Source organism: Chrysochloris asiatica, unplaced genomic scaffold, assembly GCF_000296735.1.
Source record: "Chrysochloris asiatica unplaced genomic scaffold, ChrAsi1.0 scaffold00008, whole genome shotgun sequence".
Taxonomy (NCBI): domain Eukaryota; kingdom Metazoa; phylum Chordata; class Mammalia; order Afrosoricida; family Chrysochloridae; genus Chrysochloris; species Chrysochloris asiatica.
Genome location: NW_006408526.1, coordinates 17,392,182 through 17,412,116, shown reverse-complemented (window position 1 = coordinate 17,412,116; position 19,935 = coordinate 17,392,182). Strand labels below are relative to the sequence as shown.

The window sequence follows — 19,935 nt, the reverse complement described above, 5'->3', positions numbered from 1 at the left end:
AGCAAGTTTGCGGGCAGCCACAATGTCTCAGGTAATCTGTTAAGTCTCCCACTAGGTGCATTACAAGATTCCTCAATATTGAATAGTTCTACTACAGTGTTCTCAAAGAGAAGTCCTTCAGGAAATGATCTACCTCTGGGAGAAAGAGAAGAAAATCACAGTGCTAGCAAGAACCAAAATAATCCACTTGCCATAAATCACTTAGAAAGCCAGAAGCATAATGATAATTGTGTGCCTACATATAATAAAGTGGTTGATGTTACCAAATGCCACTCACACCACCCCCTCAGAGACGGAAATGGAAAAGGAAAAATAAGACGTCGCATATCCTGTATTGAAAATTTAAGCAAACCAGAAAGTAGATCAACATTCACAAATGATGGCAGTAACCTCAATGAGGTGAATCAAGGTAATTCCAAGGCTCCTGATCGTCCCACGATTTATTGCACCTTACCAAGAAAAGCATCCAGTTTTCTCATCGGTAGCAGGAATTCAGAAAGTAGGGTAACAACTGCATCACTTAGGAATGGGCCACTTCCATTCCAAGTCAAAAATAATGTGGAGGATCCAATCAAGAAGTACACATCACAGAAATTAATTCCCAGTTCTCCTGAATCAGAAAGTGAAGGTTCCAAAGTAGTTTCAGACTCAATTCCAGTAGTGCCTGCAGCTGCACAGAGGATGACAAATTTGAAAATTACTGGGTCTGCTTCTGTTAGAAAAGGACCTCTTCCTTTCCTCATCAAGAGGGCTGTGTCATGCCCTTCAGGGGAGCCATATTCCTCAACTGGAAATGATGAGACAGCAAAAGACTCAGCTTCAGATATATATACTTCTGCTGTATCACCAAGGCCTTGGGAGAGATTCATGAACAATCTGGAAAGTGACTTACCTGTTAGGAATAAAAACCACCACCAAAAGGAATACTCTCAAGAATGTACTGAGAAGGATGATAAAACTGCAACACCCAGAGCAGGCTTAGTTTCCCTTTCCAATGAAGATCCTTTACCTTTTTCTTCAGAAGTGTCAGAGAAGGAAAGTGGGGAAACCATACGTAAGTACAAAACTACCAGCACGTTTTCTGTTTCTGGTGATGATGATAATGTAAGATGTCTTGAAGTGGTTTCAATATATTATACTATACCAAGGAAACACAGCAAAAAACTCTGTGACCTCCTTTACAAGTATACACAAAATACTAATTCACTTCCAGAATCACCCAAAGTGGGAACTGAAACATTTCCTAATGCTTCACAGAATGGCAAACAAAATCATTCTACACAAGAGCAGTCAGGAACATCTTCATCTGAAGACCAAAAGATGACCATTTCCTCTGCTCATGAGACCATCCCTTGTCTTTCTCACATCAATGAAAATGTGACTGCTTTACAATTACCAAATAGTGGGTCCTCAGAGCCTACCTTACAGGAAATGGCTTCTATTGAGGCAGATGTTTCTCTTCCAAAAGAAGTATCTAAAACTAGAGACACTTTTCCAGATAACTTTACTAAAGCACCTCTAGGTGACTCACGAAGCAGGAAAAAGAAAGGAAAGAAATCACAAAGAGAAAAATTGGAAAATTGCCAACAATCCACTAAATTGGGTAATAGCAGTCCTTCTAGCCCCCGAGCCCACTCAGAAAATAATGTTGAAAAGTCTCAAACTGTAAGAAGTTCTGAGGAGAATGTGGATGACAGTATAGTTATCACAGCTACCAGAAGTAATGTCTTTCCTAAGGAAGAAATCAGGAACGCCATAGCCATAAATGATAACTCCAATGGGTTGGAGGCTAGGGAAGTCAGAAGGGAAATTGAAACTGGTTGCCAACAAAATCCTGATAAAACACTTTCTGACACAGAAAACCAAATCCTTGCTGTTACTCTAGCTTTACATAAGCTACAATTTGATGAGGAGACATACTCAGGTAAACCAGATGCGGAAAGTTTGAAGTCTGGACCCAAAGAAATACCTCAGAGAAGTCAAGAGGTGAATATTACAGAGATCAGGAAGACTAATGATGGAATGCAAAGACTGGCATGGAGTCAGCCTTCACTACCTGAAGGGAGTAATGAAAATAAAGCCAGTTTAGATGGCCTACGAAAAGGGAAAAACAGATCTTCAACTAAACACAAAGTGGCTACTATATCCAAAGCAAGCAGAAAATTCCCAGCTAAAGATGTAAGCCCCAGAAGACATGTAGCTACTATTTTCACTAAAAATGAGAGTAGATCCAGTACTGGAGACTTAAATTCTGGCATACCAGAAAGTAACCCATTGTGCACTGAGCCCACTCCTGGGTCTGCAGAGTCCACAGATGGAAGCAGAAATTTGAGTAATGATGGAGTGGATATGGAGAAATGTGAGACCCCTCTCCAAGTTACTGTAATATCCAACAGAAAACCTTCCATACACTTAAGTAATCAGAAGTCTAACATCAGTATTTTACAACCACACTGGAATGAGTTTAACAACACCTCAGAGTCACCACCAAAAAATGAGAACTCTATGGATGTAACAGTAACTCCAACTTTGGAAAGAGAGTCAGCAATTCTGGTCCAGCCTACATTCATCCCCCTAAGGGAAGCAGAGTTCTCTGACCATCAGAGGAGGTTCAGTCCTCCTTGTCCATTGGAGCCTGCACACAATTCTCCTACAGAATGTATTCCACTGGCCAATTGTCCACAGCAACAAAGGGATGCTTCATCTTTGGGATGGAAACCTGAACCACACCTCTATCGGTCAAAGAGTTTAAAAAGCATCAATGTACATAGTGATAAGCTACGTAAAAGTCATCCTCCAAAAGTCAGGGAGCGCCATTTTTCTGAAAGCACTTCTATTGATGATGCCCTGAGTCAACTGACCCTTGGGAATGATTCCTCTATCAACAATGGGTACAGTCGTAAATTCAAATCTTTTTCTGAACTTCCCTGTGATGAAAATGAAAGTTGGACCCTTTATAGCGACAGGACCAAAATAGGACCCAAATCTGCAACATCTATATCCAGACCTATTGACTATGGGATTTTTGGAAAAGAACAACAGTTGGCTTTCTTGGAGAATGTAAAAAGGTCACTCACACAAGGAAGATTATGGAAACCAAGTTTTCTTAAGAATCCTGGCTTCCTGAAAGATGATATAATCAACCCTCCTAACCCATCAGAGACATTAAGCTCAAATTCTCCTAGCAGTCAGATGCCAGAAGATGGTTTATCTCCAACGGCACCACTTAATATCTATGAAGAGAACCCTGTGGACTCAGATTGGGACACAGACACAACCACAGATGATGAATACTACCTGGATGAAAATGACAAAGAGTCAGAACTGTGAGGGTTTGTTTTCAGTAAAACCAATAACCTTTTTACCAAAAACTTGTAATAGAAATAAAGTACTAATGTGTTTGTTCATGGGAAGGACAGATACAAAAGATCTAGTCTGGGCCATGCTTGCTCTGAAACAACTCAACTGGACCATTCTTACTCTTCACCTTCCTGAATTTTTGCACAATGAATGTTGTTTTGAGGGATTCTTTGCTGTTTCCTGTCTTTTGTATGTATATTCTTAAGGAGTCCTTGTGATACTGTAGGATAAGCACTGGACTGTTAACCACAAGGTCAGCAGCCACTCCACATGAGAAAGATAAGACTTTCTGCTTCTGTGAAGATTTACAGGACTCGATGGAGGTCGGTTTGGATTGGGTTGGTATATATATATCCTTTACCTTTATTTTTCCCCAACTTAATCTCTAATGCACTGTCCTATTTTGGCTTTCTGCTTTACTTTTTTTTATCCCCCCTAACATTTTTACACATTTCATTGCTATTTGCTGTTGTCAAGTGTCATAAAGTCAGTTCCAACTCATAATGATCCTGCATTGGGTTACTCAACCACAGAATTTGCAGTTAGCAGTGCAGTGCTTATTCTACAGTAACTCTTCATTGTGGTTTCAGCCCTAATAACCTGTAGTTGTTATTGTTAAGTGCTGTCCAGTCCGTCCCAACTCATAGTAACCCTGTATAGGGTTTTTGAGGAGTGACAGGTCGATTTAAACCACTGACCTTGCAGCTAGCAAGTGATGATCCTACAGGACTCCAAAATGAGTTGGAAAACATTGCTCCCACACATACAAAACCTAATTACCCAGCACAAAACTCTATATTACCTCATTCCACTCACACCCTATATTCACAACATTAAATAAAACGTAGAGATCATGACAATAGAGTAAATGCTATTCTGTTTTGACTCATCAACATTAGGAGGTTTAGAGGTTTTTATCCCTTCCAAACAAAGATAAGGAAATTTTTATTAAGGACATCATGTTATATTCATGGTAGAACCTGGGAGGCACATGACTGAAGTACATATTGAGTTGACAGATAAAAAGCTGAATTCCTAGCTAGCCAAAAGAACATTGAGGCCCTTAGGAATTCTTCTGAAGTAATTTGTGGGGATTGACTAAATTGTTAAGGGCTGAATTTTAATCATGCCAAGGACTTGGTTGTACTTGATGGCTGAAGCTCAGAATTTCTGCTAAAGAGGAAAACATAAAAGGGCAGGATTAAGTAAACATCGCTTCATGAGATAGATTTCGCTTTGCTGCAGGCTTTTTCAGAAATTGGTTTCACCCATTTTCCCAGAACCATTTCCTTAACTACTGTGAGGATGGTGCAGGACCAGGCAGTGTTACATTCTGTAATACAGAGGGTTGTTAGGAGTCTGAACTGACTCGACAATACCTAGCAATAACAATTCATTTCCCTAGGAGCCCTAGTGATACAGTGGTTAAGCACTTGGCTACTAACCTAAAAGGGTCGACATTTTGAGTGCACAAACTGCAGGAGGATGTAACAGTTTACGTCCATAAAGATTGCTGTTGTTAAGTGCCCTTGAGTTGGTTCCAACCCATAGCAACCCAGTATAGGGATTCCAAGGAGCGGCTGGTGAGCTAGCTGGAACTGTTGACCTTGTGGTTCAAACTGACATTGCAGTCCAGCTCATTAACCCACAGCATCATATCCTGACGTGACTCCTCCATAAAGAGTGGTCATAGCAGTGTACCATGGAACCGGTCCTGACTCATAATGACACTATATAGGGTTTCCAAGGCTGCAAATCTTTACAGGAACAAAAGTCTCATCTTCCGTCCATGGAAAGGCTGGTTGTTTCGAACTGCTGACCTTGACATTATCAACCCTACTTGTAACAATTACCTACCAGAGTTCCTTTCTACAAAGATTGGTATTGTTATTGTTGTTGTTAAGTACCGTGGAGTCCATCCCTACTCCTAGTGAGTCTGCACAGGATTTCCGAGGCTGCAAATCTTTATGGGAGCTGAAATCCTCATCTTTCTCCCGCATAAGAGCTGGTAGTTTCAAACTGCCGACCTTGAGGTTAGAAACCCGATTCTCGTAACCACTATACTACCAGAGCTTCTTAAAGATTACAGCCTAGGAAATCCCATGGGTATAGTTTCTCCCAGTCCGATAGGAAGGATCACTGTGAGTTGGAATCAACTTGATGGAACACAACAACATTCATTTCCCAATTCTCTCTATTTGTAGGACATAATACTTCTTTCCTGGTGAGGCATTTTAGTCAAAAGTATCACATGGGAGCCTGGCCAACCCCCTAAAATGAAGCCACATCTGATCTGACACCGTGAGTTTCACGGGCTGCTCTATAGCATTATTTATCAAACCTCTGGGAAATTCTAAGGCAGAGTTCCTAAAGGCTGGTCATGATTTTTTTTTCAATAGACTAATTAGCTTTTGGTACCCACTGATGACATGACTCTCCTTATTCTTCAGCCATCATGTAGAACTATTGAGAATTTCTCTTCTAATTCAGGTAAAGACCAATAGATGGTGGTCTTTTGCTAGAACTATATAACACATCCCATCCTGCATCTCAGTACTGTGAGAGGCACCATGAATGGATTTCATATTTTTGTCCATATTTGCGTTCTGACCCAATTTAGTTTTTCATGTGTCTCACCTAGTCTGTTTCATCCATATAAAGATAATGTTAGGTGTATAGAGATCTAGGACTGATAGATATCCTCCTAATCATTGCCTTGGAGTCCTGGTGTGGTGCTGTGGGTAAATGCATCAGACTACAAAGCCATTTGAACTGCAAGGTCGGCGGTTCAAGCTCACCAGCTGCTCCTCGGAAACCCTATCCAGGGTCACTATGGGTCAGAATTGACTTGACAGCACTTAACAACAACAACAATCATTGCCTTGCCTAAAAACAAAATGCCAGGGTTGGTTTACATCATTCCCATGAAACTCAAAATTAATGAAGATGCAGTAACTAACATGAAAGATGTTCCTCAAATCTGTAAACTGTTACAAACTTCAGACTGACCAATCTTGAGCTCCAAGAGACTGATGATAGAATTTTAAATCAACTCTTCTAACTTTTCAATTCAAATGTATATTGTAAAGAATAACATGTTACTCTTTGTTTTATGTATGTTTGTAAATTTCACCCTTGCCCTTTTTTTGTATTTATATGATTATTTAAGTAGATTTTCTTAAACTATGATATATGTTTTCTAAATAGGTTAAACGTATTCAAAGTTAATATTTTAACATTTAAATGCTTGGTTTTTTAATGATCCGGTTGCAAGTTCTAAAAGTATGCCACAGAAGGTGACATGAAGTTACCTTATTTTACAGTGAGTTTTGGCTGTATCAGCAGTTAGGTAAGTTAAGCTAATGCCAAACAACTGCTTTGGGGCTCAGATTTTCTGTACTGAAATCTGTTGTCTGAATTAAAATGTATATAATTGATGGTCAATGCTCAAGGGTACCATTTGTAATATTTGCTTGCTGGTCTTATTTAAGAATCAAGAAAAGAGAAAATTCAAGGAAATGGCAGCTTCTATAGTTTTATATTTTTATAAATCGCTTCGTTAAAGAAGTATAGCAGATTTCTATGTATTTTAACATATAAACTGCTGCTTTGTAATGTTCTTTTTTGTTATAGTGATAGTAATTTATAATCATTTTACAGTTATAACTTGTCTTCAAAAAGATAAAATCATTAGTGATATGAATATTTACATGAATAGCATAAATTATGATAAATCAATGTTAATAATTATTTTGTAAAATTAATTTGTATAAATAATGGACTTCTCTGACCATAACTTTACACTGTAAAATCCATTTCATGAAAATACTTGATTTTTTAGGAACAATCCCTCAGAATAATGTACCTTTACATTGTAAATACATTGGTGTTAATGAAATTCCAATTGCTACCAATAAGTGTTTGGTGGTAAAACTTCTTTGTGTATAAGATAAACCTGTGCCTGTAGTAGGCATAGAAGAAGAAAGCCCACTTTGGTTATGGTGAATATTGGGAATCAAGTTGGAAATTTCTCTGTTGAATGACAGAGGGTCAAGGAGATCTTGTTGCTAATAATATGCTGTTAATACTAGTAAGAATGTTTCAGCACATCCCAATTAAATGTACAATGTACATATGTAAATGTTTTACTGTCCAAGTAACTTTGTGGATGTATTTCTACTTAGTGGCTCTTTGTGACTTAAAGTTCTGTATTTCTGAAACAAGTAGCCTATGCACTTTTGTTCAAACTTTTATCAAATAATCTTTTTATGTACTTGTTCTCAAACCTGTTCTCTAGGTATGGGATATGTTACAAGATAGGGTGCAAATTTAAAACAATATCTGTGTTGAAATAAATGGTTTAAACAGATATACTGTCTTTAATTGTTTTTTATTCTCATTCTCAAGTGATTTTTTTTTGCTTAAAATTTGTAATATTTTATTTGCACAATACATATTCATTGTATATAAGTAAAAAGTAGATTTCACTCATTAATTATAAACCCAGCTTCTGGAGACAACTGGGCAATAACCATTATTAAACAAAGACAGTGCGGTTCTAGGATATAAAGAACTCTCACATCATTAATAAAAAGACAAAGCAATTAAAATATAGACAAGCCTTGAATAGCGAGAGACTGTAAGCCTCCCCACGCTTTGCCTGCTAGTCAACCCACTGCCACTGTGACCCTGAATGAAAGCAATCTGATAGGACAGAGAACAACTGCCCTGTGGGATTTCTGAGGCTGTAACTCTTTTTTTTTTTTTTTTATGTTTTAATTTGAGTCGGAACCGACTCCATGGCACATAACAACAACAACATTGTGAACTATGTGATAGTTTACATGGGAGAACATTAGCTTTACGTTCATCCTAGCGTATATCATTTCATTGCATGGTTACCATCCCCTCCATGCATCATCAACCAACCAAAGGATATACCCTGCAAGCCTGCCCATCTGTGGTCAGCACACAGCCCCTCTCCCTCTCTGGGTCTAGAGTCCCCAGCCGCTCCAACTCTCCACGTCATCATCTCTGCCTCCATCTCTGGCATCACTGTTTCTCTGGGTAGAGTCCCACTCTCCGCTCTTTTCCCTGGATGGTCCCAGGGACCTCCGCTCCTAGACTGTAAAGTCAACCACTCCCCTCCTTTTGCTACAAAATGTCTACTTTTACATTTCCAACCCTCACAGTCAGTCCTGATAGCAATTATTCACTATTGTGCCACATGAGTGCTATCCCCATCTCCATCTTTCACCAGCCCCGCCCAGACAGATTGGACACTACTCAGTGGAGATTCCATCTTCCTCCACAGCCCCTGGACCTAGGTTCCATCTTGAAAGCTTGTAAGCCAGTCACTTCTTGCCTTTGTAGCACCCCCATTTTGGGTAGCCAATGTCCAAGTTGCCCATCCCTGTCTACTCTGTGTATGGAGGGGGTGCAAATGATCCTTGCTGTGAAGATTTGTTCCCTCTTTTGAGCTACTGCAGCCATAGATGTAGGTCAAGTTCATCAAATTGTATCAGATTACTCTTTTTTTCCCTCTTTCTTCTTATAGTTGAGTCAAGTGAATATTTTTAAGTATGAAAGTTTCAGGAAAAATAAATTTTTTAATGGGCAAAAGTATTCAAATAAATCTGGCTATTGAGTAAAATCAGCCATATGAGTAGTTTAAAAAAAGAGCAGCTTACTTCTCACTTCTTTCATTTGTACCAAAAAGCAACCCACCAACAGCAGAACCATGTGCCTAGTTACATAATAGAGGAGGAATGAAGAGGCTTAGCATTTCTGTTTGAAAGTCTGAAAATTTAGAGAAAAGGGGACCTGCGTGGAGTTGAGGCCTATCCACTGCTCAGTACACTAATGAAAGATAAACAAGTCACTCCGGTTCAAATAGAAGGCATGCAATGTTAATTCCTGCTAAACAAATTGATGAATAAATTTGTACTAATATTCCCCCTTTTCTAGAAAAGCAACTCAAAGCCCTTTTGCTACCAAGAAAAGGCAGGTCTGTGTCATCATCAACTCGATTGTGGGCAGCATGTCATTCCAAAAATTTTCACTATTCTTTATTCACATTTGAAATGTATCAGCCAGTGTTTTGATCATAAACAACAGATTCCTCTGTTTCAAATGGGAAATTGCTTCTGAGGAGCAGCTGGTGAGTTTGAACCGCCGACCTTGTGGTCTAGTGCTTATTCTACAGCATCACACCAGGACTCCCCATAAAGATTACAGCCTTGGAAACTATAGGACTGTTCTACTCTGTCCTTCTTAGAGAGTCATTGTGAATCAGAATGAAAAGGTTTGGTTTAATAGGCTGTTGTTAAGTGCTGTCTAGTTGGTTCCAACCCATAGCGACCCTGTATAGGCTTTCCGAGGAGCAGCTGGTGAGCTTGAACCGCTGACCTTGCAGTTCAAACGGCTTTGCAGTCTGGCGCATTTACCCACAGCGCCACACCAGGACTAGTGGATATTAATACAGTTGTCTGTCCAATAGACACATTTCTGTTTTCTGTAGGAATTCAGTTCTCTGAGTGATACTGCCTTAGCCAAGGACACATGTTGACTGTGGAAGAATCAATGTTCTTGCATGGCCTTAAGCTCTTAGTCATAATTGATTGGTTCTGGAATAAGTGCCTGACTCAGACTTGGTCATATTTTAGTTGAAAATACCCCTATATTATGAGATTCTGGATGTAATTTAATATTTAACCCAATTGTACCATAGTGTAAAATCCATTCTATAGGCTTTAATATCTAGAGGGTCTTGGAATGAGGTTTATATCCCTAGCACAGTCCAATGTAAGGTTTTCATTAATAACAGTGAAAATGAGGCAAGTCTCTAAAGTTAAATGAGGAACATTGAACTTGTGGCTGCTCAGTCACAAAACTGAACTGTTCTAGGGCCTAGCACATTATAAAGAACTCAGAGGGTTTTCTATATTTCTACTTCATTTTCAGAAAGTGTGGTGGCTCTGTACGATAAATTGTTGTTGTTGCTGTTGTTAAGTGTCGTCGAGTCAGTTGCGACTCATAGCGAAACTGTATAGGGCTTCCAAGGGGCGGCTGTTGCATTTGAACTGCAGACCTTGAAGTTCAAACTGACTTTGTGGTCCAGTGCATTAACCCACATCAGGACTCCATAAGTACTGGACTGTAAATTATAAGGTCAGTAGTTCCAGCCCACCAGATACTCTGAGAGAAAAAAATGAAGCTTTCTGCTTCCGCAAAGATTTACACAGTCTCGGACACCCTTTACAGGGTCACTATGAGTTAGAACCAATTTGACTGCAGTTAACAACTCCATTGTCAGTCTACAAGACAGAAGATGACAAAGTTAGCATTGTATCAGTTTAAGAGAAAACTCAGCTACAAGTTGAAATCTCCTAACCATGACTTAAAATTCCCAGGGAAAGGATTCTGTCTGGTTCAGCATAAGGCTGCTCAACTGTGGTCATGGGTTAAGGTCATCCTTTACAAAGTCTGATTGCCAGCAATGTCGGTAATAGAATTAAATAAGAAAATGTGGGAATAAGTGAACAATTGGCAGATAGCAATTTTACATGACCTTAGTGTGATTTCAGGAGTCCTGGTGTGGTGCTAGGGATTAATGCGCTGGGCTACAGAGTCAGTTTGACCCCCAAAGTCAGTGGTTCAAACTCACCAGCTGCTCCTCAGAAACCCTATATAGGGTCGTTATGGGTAGGAACTGCCTTGACGACACTTAACAACAATAACATGAGTCAGAATCAACTCGATGCCAGTAGGGTTTGGTACATTAGTGTGATTCTAGGGGCTAGTACAATTGATAAAAGTTTATTGAATCTAGACCAGAGTCATACAAAGACAGCAATTCTGAGTATGTGGTTGGAGATCAATATGATCTAAAGGGGATGTGAAACTTTGAGAAATGGATCATTTTCTTCAAGTTTGGTACATGCCTCTGTGCCCCCCTGCTCCTCTTTATACATATTTAACCTTCATGTTTTTTACCACAGATCTCATTTCTGTCAGAAAGCCTCTCATGACTCTTCCAAGATTGGTACAGCTGGCCCTCATATGTACAGTATAGTACAGTACCATATGGTATAATAAACTGGACTTTTGTTAGGAGAAACAATCCGTCATAGGCCCTGAACATCTCTGACAATTCCTACTGAATATGCTAAGAATGTAAGGCCCTCACCACTCGAACCAGGTTATTTCTCAGGGCTTTGCTTTAAGCAAGCAATCTTAAAGGATGGATGACATAATGTCTTCCCCAATTTCACTTATTCTAAAAGTAGTAAGTCCCCTAAGCTTAATGTGACTCTTCGGTAATGCAACCAACTTCAGGCATCCATAATAGGCCACCTTTGCATTGCCCCCACAAAACTTGGGTGAGATGAGAAATTAACACAAACCAACACGAAGCTCTGGCTACTACTTTTGCAGAGAGTAACAGTCCTTTGTCTTTGACTCAGGAGTCTTGTGGTTTTTGATAGCATCCATGAAACAGTATCAGAAACTAGTTAGCCTCTACAGTAAAATCTGAGACCTTGACCAGCTGAGACCATAGTAGAGTACCTATCCTACCACCATTGGAGTGCTGAGGTGATTTTCATCATTGTTGTCCTGTAATTAGTTTACTTCTAAAGCATTGAAAAAAAATAGGTTCATTGAATGAATTAAATTTAATTTATAATAAATAATCTGGTCAAATCATTGGTTAATTTGTAACTATGCTTTTTATGAGATGGACTAAGATGAGAAAGAAAACAACTTGGTACAGATTCAGTATTGCTAAACAAGAGGGTGTCCAGATACAATGATATGGCATTTTTGATGTGTCCTCAAAAACAACAAACACTGGGTGTTACCACAAATACAAGTGTTATAATTTAATAGACCACATTTTATTATCATACAGTTCAAGCTAGGGAAGCATGGTGGCTCCATAGAATAAGCACTGGACTGCAAACCACATGGTTGGTGGTTTGAACCCACCAGTGGTTCCTCGGGAGAAAAATGAGGCTTCTGCTCCTACAAAGATGTGAAGTCTCAGAGACCCTATACAAGGTCACTATGAATTGGAACCAACTCTACAGCACTTAATAACAACAATTCCAGCTAAACCTCAGATTTTTGTTCTGGCAATTTTATTTTTCTTAAGAAGACTTTATTATCTTCTTAATGAATGTATTCGTCTTTTTTACCCAATCTGTGTTTTATTATCCGAATTTGAAAAACTCACCAATATTAATATGTTGTTGTTGTTAGGTGCCATCGAGTCGGTACCGACTCATAGCAACCTTATGCACAGCAGAACGAAACACTGCCCGATCCCAGGCCAACCTCACTATTGTTGCCACGCTTGAGCCCACTGATGCTGCCACTCTGCCAATCCATCTCACTGGGGTCTTCCTCTTTTTCTCTGACCCTCCACCTTACCAAACATGATATCCTTCTCAAACAACTGGTCTCTCCTGACAATATGTCCAAAGTATGAGAGACGAAGTTTGGCCATCTTGGCCTCCAAGGAGCACTCTGGCTGCACTTCTTCCCAAAAGGATCTACTGGTTCTTTTGGCAGCCATGGCACTTATAATATTCTCCAACATCATAACTCAAAAACTTCAATTCTTCTATGGTCTTCCTTATTCACTGTCCAGCTTCTGCATGCATATGAGGTTGTTGAAAATACCATGGCTTGGGTCAGGCTCACTTTAGTCCTCAAGCTGACATCTTTGCTTTTCAACACTTTAAAAAGGTCTTGTGCAGCAGATTTGCTTAATACAACATGTTGTTTGATTTGACTGCTGCTTCTATGAGTGTTGATAGTTGATCCAAGAAGAATAAAGTCTTTGCCACCTTCAATCTTTTCTCCTTTGATACGAATGTTGCTTATTGATCCAGTGTGAGGAGTTTTGTTTTCTTTACATTGAGATGCAATCCAATGTGCTCTCTGATCTTCAACAGTAAATATACTTCATCAGTAAATATTTTAAGTCTTCTTCACTTTCAGCAAGCAAGGTTGTATCATCTGCATATCGCAGGTTGTTAATGAGTCTTCCTCCAATCCTGATGCCATGTTTTTCTTCATAGAACCCAGCTTCTCGGATTATTTGCTCAGCGTACAGCTTGAATAAGTATGGTGAAAGAATACAACCTTGTTGCACACCTTTCTTAATTTTAAAACATTCAGTGTTCCCATGTTCTGTTCGAACAACTGACTTTTGGTCCAGGTGCAGATTCCTCGTGAGCACAATTAAGCGTTCAGGAATACTCATACTTCGCAATGTTGTCCATAGCTTGCCATGATCCACACAATCGAAAGCCTTTGCAGAGTCAATAAAGCACAGGTAAGCAGCTTTCTGATATATATTCTCTGCTTTCAGCCAAGATTCATAGGACATCAGCAATGATATCCCTTTTTTCATGGCCTCTTCTGAATCCAGCATAAACCTCTGGAAGTTCTCTTGTCAATATATGCTTGCAGCCGTTTCTGTATTACCTTTAGTAAAACTTTACTCACATGGGATATCAAAGAGCCCTCTGTCCACACTGTCACAGACTGCATTATACTGTCTGTGACAGTGTGGACAGAGGGCTCTTTGATATGACCCTCCACCTTACCAAACATGATATCCTTCTCTAGTGACTGGGTATTGTAGTTTTCTATAAATTTTAGAGATTAGTCCTCCCTTGTCTGATATGTAGTTGCAAAAAAGAATTTTCCCCGGTCTGTGGGCTCTCTTCTTACTTTTTTTGGTGAAATCTTTTGATGATCCTAAGTGTCGAGTTTTTAGGACAACAGTAGAACACAGTCTGTGACAGTGTGTGCGTGTGTAGTGAGGTGACATTTGCTCTGCAGCTTGTAAACCCAGAGAAATTCCTTGGCAAAAGGCACTTCCTGAAACCGCATCCAAGTTCTTCGTGGTAGAGTCCTTTCTCTCACATCAGTCACCACTGCGAGTCCTTTAAAAAATGGTTTTCTCTAAATTACTGACAAATTCAAGCAACCAGAAGAGGCATGCACCTTGATCTCCTGGGGTCAACAGGGCCGGCAGCAGAGGGCCTGTTTCGATAGCTCACCCTCCGCAGTGCGCAAGGCCGGGATTACTGCGTTTCCTCGTTTTCCCGCCGTGAGAGACTGGGGGGCGGGCGGCCGCGGACAGGCCCGCCCCCGGGTGGGCCTCAGCCCCGGCCCGGCAGCGCATCGGGCCCCTCCCCGCTACCGCAGAGCCGGACCGCAGAGGCCCGGGCGACCATGCACCGCCTCCCCCGGGCCCTGCTGCCGCTGCAGCTCGCCCTGCTCGTGGCCGCCGGGGATCCGGAGGTGCCGGTGAGCGCGCCGCGGAGCCTAGTGTGGGGACCGGGGCTGCAGGCGGATGTCGTTCTGCCCGTTCGCTATTTCTACCTACAGGCGGTCAACTCCGAGGGCCAAAACCTCACGCGCTCGCCCCCAGGTAGCGTTCAGCCTCCGGCCTGCCCTCTCGCCCTGCTGTCCGTTCTCTTTCGTCCCTCCGCGCGTCCCCATCGCGACCTCTTTTTTGGGAATCTGCCCGCGCTGTGCTCCACGGCCTGTGTGTCGGCCTTCCTCCCGACGTTTGTTACCCCTTTTTCTGGTCTGGTCACTTCCTTCGTCCCCCAAACATAAAGGGCAGGCGCAACAAAGGTTTGTTGAGTGAATGAATGAACTCCAAGATCCACTTTAACTTGCAGGTGCTGGTGTTCTGGATGGATGGCGCCCAATGTATTAATTAACTCTGTGGGTGACTTGTTGGAGATGGCCTTTCTAGTTCTGACTTGGTTGTCTGAAATGTTACAACTTGCAGGGAGTGCCTTCTTGGGATGAGTCACTAAGACAGAGAAGAATGTTTGGGCTAGAGCGCTATGAAAATGTCCAAGCAGTAGGCAGGTTTGCATACTAGATTCTTGTTATCTTATACTTTTGCGTTCTTGAAAGCAGATTACAGGAATTAATGAAATTCACTGGAAATCATTACATTTTCCCTCCACCAGGATGGATCTTGCTCTGAATCTCTTCTGCCCAATTCTCCCACGGTCTCCTTTGCAACTTTTTACAACCTGCCCTTCTGGTTTCCAGTTGTTGCCAGTCAGAGTGTGCTAATTTATGTCTAAATTTAAGGCTCCAGCTAACTCACACCCTGTTTTATCAATAAGAGACAATCAGAATAACCCAGTGCCACTTCTCCTACAATTAGAACTGGGAACTTCACTTTACTCAGCTGTTAGAAGTGGGCCTCAGCTTGGGTTGGGGAGTGTGGGCAAAAGAGAATTTAAGAGACAACCTTAATTCACTATTAAATTTAATGATTTTTTTTCCTTTTTACATTTTAATTGCTTTATTGTTGCTGAGAGTATGCACAGCAATGCATACATCAATCCAACACTTGCTACATGAACAATTTAGTACCATTGACTCCATTCTTCTATCTGTGCAACAATTTCCACCCTTGTTTTCTGAACTGCTCCTCCCTAATTAATATAAACTCATTGGTCCCTAAGTTTCCTATGTAATCTTTTGAGTTTTTGTTGTCAATGTGATCCACTGTAGGATAAGCACTGGACTGCTAACTGAATGTTGGCAATTCAAACTAGCCACCTGCTCTGCCAAAGAAAGAGGAAGCTTTCTGCTTCCTAAAGATTTACAACCTCAGAAATCCTTTATAGAGTCACTATGAGTCAGAATTGATTTCATGGCAATGGGCTTGGTTTTGGTTAGTTCTTAAAAGAGCGCAATTCTCAAGGCAGACATTTTTTGCTAGCTAAGCTAGACTACTGTTGACTTCTTAAGATGACTTCAGGAGATATTTTTAGTTTAAGATTTAAAGATTATTTCAAGGCAGTAGTTTCAGGGATTCATTCAGTCTCTGTAGCTCCAGAAACTCTGGCATTTATGAGATTTGCAATCTTTTTTACATCTTCCCCCTTATGATCAAGATTCTTCTATGGAATTGTGGATCAAAATGTGCACTGATTGATAGCCAGGCATCATCAGTTGTTCTGGTATGTGGCAAAGAAGGTAATAATTGTTCAGAAAGGCAACTGACCACACATTCCATGTTGTTATGGATAAGTGTTGTCAAGTTGGTTCTAACTCATAGTGACCCTTTATAGGGTTGAAATCCTTTTTTAAAAAAAAAAAAATTAAGCTTATAAATGTTTACAACTCTTCATAGATTTGGAAAAGACTGAGGGAGCTGTCTAGTCTCAGCCAGTCTCGTATGTCTGGACTTGTTAAAAACTTGCTTTCCATACTTCTTTCCCCTTCTGTTGAGCTTATATCGTGGCACTAATCAGAATGGGTCATAGTAGGAGCCGGGCACAATCCAGCTCTTCTGGTATATCAGGATAGATGAGGCCATGGTGAATGTTAACTATTAGTCTTTTGGACTCGTTTCTTTTTTGTCTTTGGCTTCCTTCTTTCTCTTTTGTTCCATACTAGTATATACCAATAGTTGCATTTAGATAGCTGCTTGCAAGTTTTTAAAACTCCAGATGCTACTCACCATATCGGAATCTATACTTTATGAACTATATTATGAATTATAATTACCTGAGTTGTCCCATGAGAGTTAGGGTCCTAAGTCTTCAAACCCAGAAAACCAATCTCACAAAGTGTTTGACTATGTCTAAGAAGACTGTGCCTGTGTCTCCTGTGAAAGAAAATTTTTAAAGAGGCAATATTCAAAGATATTAAGAGAGTTGTAAGCTGCTCCTTTGTCCTCTTCTGGTGAAAGCATAAATTGATAGGCTGCTTCTTTTCCAAATCTTATCAAGAGTCCTAAACGTTTACAAGTTTAATATTTTTAAAAATGGGTTTCAACAGTTAGAAAATATAATTCCTATAAAGATATAATTTACCCCCCCCAAAAAAAAGATGTTCATGCTTTATGATCTAATCATTTCAATTTTAAATATCTGTCTGGAGAAAATGGTTAGAAATATGGTCAAAGATTTACATACAAGGATATTTCTTGCAACATTATAATGATTTATTATAGCAAACCTAAATAACCAATCATAAAATAATACAGTATATTCATGTGACAGAATAGTTTACAATCATTAAAAATAATGTTTTAAAAGATTATTTAGTAATGTTTAGAGTCCTGGTGTGGCGCTGTGGGTTAATGCGCCAGGCTGCAAAGCTGTTTGAACTACAAGGTCAGTGGTTCAAACTTACCAGCTGCTCCTCGGAAACCCTATACAGGGTTGCTATGGGTCGGAACCGACTCAATGGCATTTAACAACGATAACAACATACTGGGTTAGCCTGTACAGGGTCATTATGGGTCGGAACAGACTCAATAGCACTTAACAACAACAACATACTGGGTTAGCCTGTACAGGGTCACTATGGGTCGGAACAGACTTGATGGTACTTAACAGTAGCAACAACACATTGGGTTAGGGAGTGAGGTGGTGCCATACAATAAGCACTGGATTGTGAACCACATGGTCCATGGTTCGAGTCCACCAGTCACTTTGAGGAAGAAAAATGAGGCTTTCTGCTCCTGTGAAAATTTAAAGCCTCAGAAACCCTGTATAGGCTCATAGGGTCAGAACCAACTCGATGGCACCGAACAACAACATGAGTTGGAACAACTGATGGCACTTAACAATAATAATGGGTTAAGGATGGAACAAATAGGAAGTAAATTACACAATTTCATCCCAATTTTGTAATAATATTACATTGATCAACATTATTACAACATAGCAATAGTTGTTGTTGTTAAGTGCTATTGAGTTAGTTCCAACTCATAATGACCCTGTGCAGGGTTTCCAGGAGTGGTTAGTGGGTTTGAACTGCCAACCCTGTAGTTAGCAGCCCAATGATTATCTTGCATGCCACATCAGGTCTCCAGTAGATAGCAATTAACTGGGGATTTTTTTCTTTTTCCTATTGCTCCCTATCTCTGCAAAAATGTCTACAAAATGACCATATTTTTTTAACCAGGAAAAAAGTTATAAGGAAAACAAAACCAAAAACATCACTAAGTTTTTTCAGACAACCCCTCAGTTTCATATCCTTGGATTCTCCTCCTTTCCTTCTAGTTAACGTGATTTCTCGCTTCCATTTTAAAAGCTGCCCTGTAGTTCTGGAAGGAGTCCTGATGTGGCGCTGTGGGGTAAGCACTGGGCCATTCAAAGCCACCAGCTGCTTCTCAGAAACTCTATAAGGGATCTCTATGAGTTGGCACTTACTTGACAACAACAGCTCGTGTAACCAGGTTCTTACATTTTCTGCCACCCGTGATTCACTTGCAAGTCTAAAACTTTTCTTATCCAAGTACTGATTGAAAACGAGGAAAAGTTTCCTCAAGATATATCCCATCTTAATCTTAATATGACTTACCAAGATTCCATTATTAATCACCATACCCATTTCACAGTGCTGTGTTTATCTGAATGCCATTATAAAGACCTTTGAGCTGCATGAATCCAGGTACCTAGATAACAAACTTATTATGAATGTGAGTAGTCTAAATCAATGGATCCCAAACTGCGGTCCATGAATAGAAATCAGGGAGTCTGTGACCTTGTGTCTTAGATTGGGTTCTCTAGAAAAACAAAACCAGTGAAGCATCTATGTGTATGTATATATATATATAGAGAGAGAGAGAGAGAGAGAGACAGACAGACAGACAGACAGACAGAGATTGAGAGGTTTATATCAAGGAAATGTCTCATACAGTTGTAAAGGTGGGAAGTTCGACTGGCGGCTTCTTCTGACTCATGTAACTACAGGGGCTTCTAGATGCAGCGGTGAATAAATCCAAAGTCAGCAGATAACAAGTTCTGATGACTCCCAGGATCAGCAGGCAATATGGCAGGCTGTTGGCTCAACTCAAAAGAACCAGAGATCAGTTGACAAGTCAGATTTGGGAGCCAGACCAACAAAAAGCAAGCTAACTTTTCTGTAGCATCCACATATATTGGAAACAGGCCATACCCACAAAGAAACGTCTTTTCAATTGATTGACTGCTCATAGCAAATCTTATCATGAAGTTGATTTCATGATACTAGATTTCATCATGGACGATTACTACTTCTTAAGTGCCAAACCACTGGGAATAAGTAGCCCAGTCAAGTCAACACAAAACCTTAACTATCATACCTGGGATAGGGGGAAAAGTTTGTATCTTTGTTTTCACTAACTTCTGACTTAAATCAAGCATTCTCTATAATTATGAATATAGGCAGGGCCTGTACAGACTGTCATATTCCCAGCATACACCATAATGCCACACATGGATGGATGCTTAATAAAGACTGAAGAAGAAACGAAAGAAGGAGGAGAGGGTGTAGTTAAAATATTTCAAGATGGTAGAATATAGTCATTTTCTACTCCACCCTCTTTTTTCATCAGCAGTGTAAAATTCATGAAATGATCTCACTCACCTCCTAGTTGTGTAGTACATTAATGTTTTAAAATCTACATGTGCCCTCTGTAATTTGTTCTCCATAATAATTTTGTGAATTAGAAGGATATTCCCTTCATTTTACACATAAGAAACACAGGTTCTTAAGTAAAGCACCGTGGTCTCATAGTAAGTCTCA

The 19,935-nt window shown here is 40.1% G+C and overlaps 2 protein-coding genes across 2 annotated transcripts in view; both read left to right on the top strand.

Annotated features, from left to right (window-relative positions):
- Positions 1 to 3,330, top strand: part of EXPH5 (exophilin 5) — a 115,972-nt gene extending 112,642 nt beyond the window's left edge. Inside the window, exon 7 of the mRNA XM_006833961.1 lies at positions 3 to 3,330. Within this exon, the coding sequence (XP_006834024.1) occupies positions 3 to 3,330 (3,328 nt within the window). The remainder of the gene's footprint in view (positions 1 to 2) is intronic.
- An 11,227-nt stretch (positions 3,331 to 14,557) lies between these two features.
- KDELC2 (KDEL (Lys-Asp-Glu-Leu) containing 2) overlaps positions 14,558 to 19,935 on the top strand; it is a 43,273-nt gene continuing 37,895 nt past the window's right edge. The window contains exon 1 of the mRNA XM_006833801.1: positions 14,558 to 14,809. Coding sequence (XP_006833864.1) covers positions 14,611 to 14,809 — 199 coding nt within the window. The 5' untranslated portion in view covers positions 14,558 to 14,610. The remainder of the gene's footprint in view (positions 14,810 to 19,935) is intronic.